This window comes from Alosa alosa, chromosome 7 (assembly GCF_017589495.1).
Source record: "Alosa alosa isolate M-15738 ecotype Scorff River chromosome 7, AALO_Geno_1.1, whole genome shotgun sequence".
Classification (NCBI taxonomy): Eukaryota; Metazoa; Chordata; class Actinopteri; order Clupeiformes; family Clupeidae; genus Alosa; species Alosa alosa.
This window is the reverse complement of record NC_063195.1, coordinates 19,188,273-19,194,895: the sequence shown is the minus strand read 5'-3', so window position 1 is coordinate 19,194,895 and position 6,623 is coordinate 19,188,273. Positions and strand designations below refer to the sequence as shown.

Here is a 6,623-nt window from a genome sequence, read left to right as displayed (position 1 = left end):
CTGGTTAAGTTAACTCAGAGTAAGTGGTAAACCTCCTACAACAAGAGGCCTATGGCATTGTTTTGTTAGGAGAATGAATCCATACAGCTCTGTCTGTAGGAGGTTTACCACTTACTCTGGTTTGTCACTAAACCATGTACTTGGAATACCCCCCTGGAGATGAGACAATTCCTTGTCTTGTTTCTAGCCTGTAACAGCATGACCAGTAGATGGTGCATATAACACAGTGAAAGGCCTTTGATGCAGGAAGTTGATTTACACACAACTGAATCTGATCAGTAGTCTGTGACAACCAAAGTCCCTCTCAGGAGTATCCACAGAGGAATGTCATGGTAGCAAGACTATATCTTTGGAAATCACATACATTTACTTTTTCTGACAGCATGCGGCAGACAGGTTAGGGCAATTGTGTCATGTTTTTTTCCCCAATGTCCAGTAGTGAACATCTGACACAATGCACTCAAAATTATCATGAAAGCAAGCTGTGAGACATTCATCTTCATCTCATTCATCTTAGGGCTACTAACCTCATCCTAAAGGCTTCCTGAACACAGCTGTAAATTCTGGTGTGTTATTGTAAAATTCCTACTTGCTACTGTAAAAGTGCATTACTGTATGTAAGTAGCTAAGTCAGACCCCATGATACTCCGGTGACACTCAGATTAACCCGACACTCTTGTGACTGCTGCTAGCCTTTTTTATGTCTGCTTGGCGGCTGCCAAGAAGACCATGTGTGAAGAGCAGTGCACTGCAGAGTAATGAAATTTAGTTCAGGGACATGTGCAAGTTATTTCCCCATTCGCTTCCTTTTTATCCCCCAAATTCTTCCTAATTTAGACACAGCTGGAGCCTGTTCTCCTGGGAGCCCACTGGTCTTGGGATATGTGGCTCATTTGGTTAGTGAAGTGACGACATGTCACTTTTAGCCAGCAGCCAGACCAATGGATACCTTGTCTTAGGTAGGTGCTACACATTGGTTGTGGTTAGTGAGGTCCCCCCTTCCCTGTGAAACGCTTTGAGTGACGAGAAAAGCGCTATATAAATGTAAGATGTTGTTTTTGTTGTTTAAGCAAAAGGTTGGTGTTTTTGAGGTTCTTTTATGCTGATGACGTGTGTTTCTTCAGTGGAAGATGAATCAAAGAGATTTTGTAGACCTTGAAGACTACAAAACAAAGTCCGGCACTGTTATAAAATATGATATTGTATTTTCACATGTTGAAATGTTGTTATACAAGATATCTGAGGACCACTTGATAGAACCCTTAAAACACACTAGAACTATAGTGTTTTATATGATAGCTGTGCCTTAACTAATTTAAAATTCACTAATTTAGCTATGCATTTGAAAATAAACAAATTAAGCTAGAAACTGTAACAACATGTAAATGAACAGATACACAAATAGTCATGTAGGCTATGGCTGAGGTTCAGGGCCCATTCGTTAGGCCTACTGCTGACACAACAACCGAAGCTGTGAAGTAAACAAGCTCTGTTCTTGTTTACCTGTGAGTCAAAAGAATAATTTAGGTATGCTGCTTACACATAACAAACAACCACCCCAAAATAACATCTTAGCCTGTTATAACCAGCAGAAATAAGCACAGCCCAACATCCCATTCAACTGTATAACAGGGCTGCACACAGACTCTCTCTGCTCTTCAGTGTCTGTTGAAGTGTGTGGATCTCGTGAGAGATGGCAGGGCGCTGCACATAGAGGACCCTTTCATTAAGGGTCAGAAGAGCAGAGCGGGACACGCTGGCAGAGATCCCGCCGCTCCACTTCCCGCCGCCGCGGCTGCTGACGACTGTCCAGTAGGGATGGGATGGACAGGGCTGGGAGGAACACAAGCCTGTTATTCTCACGCGCCTCCTGGACTCTCCGCCTGACCGCCAGCTCTGTAAGTAGTCACAGTTCGTTTTCTCTGCTGTTAGCTAAAGTGCATTTTCATCAAAGTAAAACATTGTGTATTTATAGATGAATACATATTGAATATGTGCAGTGTTTTACTCAATATGGAAATGTTATTATACTATTTTATGTTCAGAAATATGTTTGTGGTCATACGGTTTTATTAGTTCTCTCTCATTGGCAACCACTGACTGTTGAAACCTTCAATCTGTATTACATGTCCCCAAACAATCTGGTTGTGCACTTTTACTCCGGTGACCGGTGTACCTCTGACTTGAAACATAGTGGTATATTAAGAGTGGTTCTGGAGTAAATGTTCATTGCATTTTCAGACTTTTCATCATTCTTTCTGGTTGCTCGGGGAGCCAAGCATTCAGTAGCCTACACATTATATTATTAGGCCTATACTCTACTATTGTACAATTGCATATTATCAGTAGTAAACTGTATTCATTAATTTTAAACATTTGTGAACTTGTGTCTGATGAAATGTCTACATTAATACTCTGTCTTTGCAGAGCTATGGCCAACACAGCAGGCCAAGTCCCTGTTGGTACGTAAAGATACAAAAAACGTCTGTACATGTTTCTATGTTTCGATAAATGGAATATGGGGCAGCCATGGCCTACTGGTTAGCCAGGGTTGCCAGTTCAAGGGTTGCCAGTTCAAGCCCCGACCAGTAGGAACGGCCGAAGTGCCCTTGAGCAAGGCACCTAACCTCTCACTGCTCCCCGAGCGCCGCTGTTGTAGCAGGCATCTCACTGCTCTGGGATTAGTGTGTGCTTCACCTCACTGTGTGTTCACTGTGTTCTGAGTGTGTTTCACTAATTCAAGGATTGGGATAAATGCAGAGACCAAATTTCCCTCACGGGATCAAAAGATAGATATACTTATACTTACTTATACTTAACCTAAATGTTGCCCTGCGACCTTGTGTTTTGATCCAACAGCTGTTCAGAAGTCTTATCTTGATTAAGAATATCCATTTCAATTCACACAATACATTTGATGGAAACTCTCTCAGATGTTCATTTCTTCAAAGCGCTTATATGTGAATGAGCTGAATGGAAACCCAGCCATTGGCTATTAACTGCAATGATGACATATGACAGGCCGTGACGTGCCATTAAAGTGATGAAGGGTTTTTGTGTTCACTCATTTTACTTAAATCCATTAGGATGCTGCATAATTAGTTTCTATTGCAGTGTAACAACATACACAGTTAGATACGCGTTCATTTACATGTAGTCTAGATGCACATTTTCATTAGTATGTTCTCTGTGTATTGTATATTTTGGGGTGTTGGGAGTTTTTAGCATCGCTACCTGTTACCCCATCAGATTGAAACCATACCACTGAAACCACTGATGGAGACACTTTTTTTGTCTCTGAGTGGACTGTCCTTGTGTAAAACTTGACCATCCACCTGTTCCCCAGCCACCATTGGTCCATTCGGAGACAGCCCAGTGCAGGTGACATGTCCAAGCTGCCACCAGATGTGCGTCACCAAGGTGGAGTTCTCCTCTGGCCTGATCACTTACCTGTTCTGTGGTGGACTCTTCATGTGCGGGTGAGCACAAAGATGTCCGGTCAAAAAAGGCAGAAAAAAAAAAAAAAGTTCTTCAAAAGTGTTTTGTTAAAGACATAATGCAAATGTGCAAATACAAATCTGTAAAGTTTCTCAACAAATTATGGACTTGAGTCAGAAAACATACCAAACCTGCCTTCCTTTTTTTAACCCTAACCCTGAGGTACTGTACTGAACTGTGCTGTAATGACCTTTACCTCCTCTTGGAGATTAAATGTGCTTCTACCCCTCTACAAACTGAACTCTACAGCAGTGTGAGTGAGACCTCTCTCTCTCTCTCCTCTCTTCCAGGTTTGTCCTTGGTTGCTGTCTCATCCCTTTTTGTGTTGATCGCCTGAGAGATGCAAAACACACCTGTTCCAACTGCAAGGCTGTGCTTGGGGTCTACAAGCGTCTATAACCCAGTACATAGACACACACACACACACATACACACACAGACAGATTTTACCTGCAACTCTGTAAATTTAGATATACCGCATACCCAAATGAACGAATGTCCACCCAAATGAGTGACTTTACTTGAGGGTCTAAAACTTGACTTAAACCTGGACACCTACCCACAGTCATTCTCTCTCTCTCTATCTCTCTCTCCCTCACACACACACACTCCCTTGTTGTATGTGCTGTCCCTCTATGCGTGCCTGTGCTCTGGGCCTGACTCCATGAGGCCATGCTGGGTTCTTAAATTGGTTCTGATTTCATTTGGGAGAACAGAGCGGTTCTGCAGTCAGGACGATGACCACACCCCTGACCTGGTCCCACAGTGCAGCTGTATTTGTTTGCTGTTCCCTGTTGCTATGCCGTTAACTCTGTCCCTCTCTCACACACACTCACACATACAAACGCACACACACACACACACACCGATGTGATATATTATCCCTTAAACACACAACACAACAATAGGTCAGGTGAACTAATGGGAAAAACATGTTCTTCCATAATGGTCGCCGAGCAAAAAGTATAGTATGTACACCAGGTAGATCTCGACTCTTAAATGCTGACTGCTAAATGAAACCAAAAACATAATCTTGCCTCATGTCCACAATGACAAACAGCTGATTGGTAGTTGTTGTTTTGTTTGAATGGAAGTATTAAATCTGATTAGCACAAGTGTCCAGACTGGCTGTGATGTGTTTTTTTTTCCATTTGAGACAGCAGAGCAGGACAAGACCCACAGAAGGCTGGAACAGAAGGCATACAAACAATTCTGATCATCACTGTACTGTTACTGTGGCTGTTTCTAAAGTCTGTTGGTCTCTGTCAATTTAAATCTTTGCAAATTATGTCAGGCAACTTCCTCACCATGTAACCACGTGGACACCTGCAGTGAAGTAAATTTGAGCACTGCTCTCAATTGACAGTAGGCCAGTACGCCTTGTTGTACACTGGCAATAAAGAGTAATATTCTGCATCCTTTTTAACACTGTTGTTTATGTGAGCTTAAAAGTACAGACCTTGAACATAGTGAAAGATTGTTGGTATTCGAGCTCAACAGCCAATTAAACTAGATGTACCGCATAGTGGTACAAAATATGACCACCGCCCAGTCCAGCACTTGTTTTCCACAAAAATAAGTCACGCTGAAAGGCATATATAATTCTAACTGTCCCACTGAATTGCATTATGCACACTCAATTCTCACTGGTATCTGCTAGACAACAAGTACCAAAACATGATTAGTTCATAGATTTCACATGTAAAATACATTTTATACAACCCCACCCCCATCTTGCCTGTTCATAATTCTGAGAAATTTTTGAATTGTGTGCATGTGTGCGTGTACATGTTTATGTTTATGTGTGTGTGCGTGCATGTGCATGTGCTTGTGTGTTTGCCTGTTTATGTGCCTGTGTGTGTGCATGTGCATGCATGTGTATATATGTCTACTGTGTGAGTATGTGTCATACGTAGGATTACTGTGAATGTATGTGTGTGCGTGTGTATCTGTTTATGCACATGTGTGCATATGGAATGGGTTTACATGACCCCTGAGGCAAACATCCTAGGCCCTACGGTTCTGAAGATATTCACAGAAAACTGTGTCTGCCCTACCCTCCTTTCGGGGGGTCCAGTCCAGCAGGGGGGCTACAAATCAAAACGAAAAATGATGGTTCCATGCTATCCATGTGGGGTTACATGCCCACCAAGTTTCATGTACCCCGGTCTTTCAGTGTCCCGGGAATCCTTGACGGAAATTTGGACATGTGAACAAGAAAAAAAAAAAGAAAAAAATCTGACTAAACCGTGCGGCGGTCATAATAACATCCCTTTCATCGAGAGTGTTGAAGCAACCAATCAAATAACACCCCTCTCATCTGGGGTGTTGAAGCAACCAATCAAATAACTCCCCTCTTATCTGGGGTGTTGAAGCAACGCCTGAACACATGTAGCACATCTGTTTAGTAAATGTTTACATACACTGCATACCCGTGTTGACGTGTTGCAAACTCTCCGGAATCATTTTATGCAAGAACATAAACTGCATACTTGCAACTGCAAGAACATAAACTGCATACAGAGTCAGTCTTTACTGTTGAGGCCAGACATGATAATCATCCAAACATCTTGCACTCGCTTGAATTTCAGTGCACTGATTTAGTTCTGCCAAAGCTCCGCTTCTATCCACTCTGGTGCAGTGCTGTGTGAGAGAGGGAGTGGCTAACACGAGAAAAGCCAATGTGCATTTCAATAATATTTCTTATCCAAACAATGTCAAACTTGGCACTGCACTCACTCATGCCATTAGCAAGACACCTGTACTATACTACTACTACTTCCGGGCTAGCAAGACACCTGTACTATACTACTACTACTACCGGGCTATACTCAAATTGTTCAATCTCACTTTAACTTCTGGCTGTTTTCCTGACATCTGGAGCCAAGGGTACATTACACCCATCTACAAAAGTGGAGATAAATTGGACTCCAATAATTTTAGAGGCATCTGTGTGAACAGTAGTCTGGGGAAGGTGTTTAGCAGCATTATCAACGAAAGAATAGTAGCCTTCCTTAAGGAGCACTCCATGTCCTCAGCAAAAGTCAAATTGATTTCTTCCAAATTACCGCAGAGACTATGGGACCACATTTACACCCTACACACCCTAATAACTAAAACATGTA

The 6,623-nt window shown here is 42.3% G+C and overlaps 1 protein-coding gene across 1 annotated transcript; it reads left to right on the top strand.

Annotated features, from left to right (window-relative positions):
* Positions 1–1,796: 1,796 nt before the first annotated feature.
* LOC125298098 (lipopolysaccharide-induced tumor necrosis factor-alpha factor homolog) lies at positions 1,797–4,618 on the top strand. Its single transcript, XM_048248771.1, has 4 exons — positions 1,797–1,898; positions 2,428–2,462; positions 3,347–3,479; positions 3,789–4,618. The coding sequence occupies exons 2-4, from the start codon at positions 2,432–2,434 to the stop codon at positions 3,895–3,897; spliced, it is 273 nt and encodes a 90-aa protein (XP_048104728.1). The 5' UTR covers positions 1,797–1,898; positions 2,428–2,431; the 3' UTR covers positions 3,898–4,618.
* The last annotated feature ends 2,005 nt before the right edge of the window (positions 4,619–6,623 follow it).

Bases quoted from the DNA above. Each gene is read 5' to 3' on its own strand.
- LOC125298098 (XM_048248771.1), top strand. From the start codon at position 2,432: ATGGCCAACACAGCAGGCCAAGTCCCTGTTG. The intron at 2,463-3,346 runs GTACGTAAAGAT...CCTGTTCCCCAG, and splicing joins AGCAGGCCAAGTCCCTGTTG to CCACCATTGGTCCATTCGGA. The intron at 3,480-3,788 runs GTGAGCACAAAG...CCTCTCTTCCAG, and splicing joins GGTGGACTCTTCATGTGCGG to GTTTGTCCTTGGTTGCTGTC.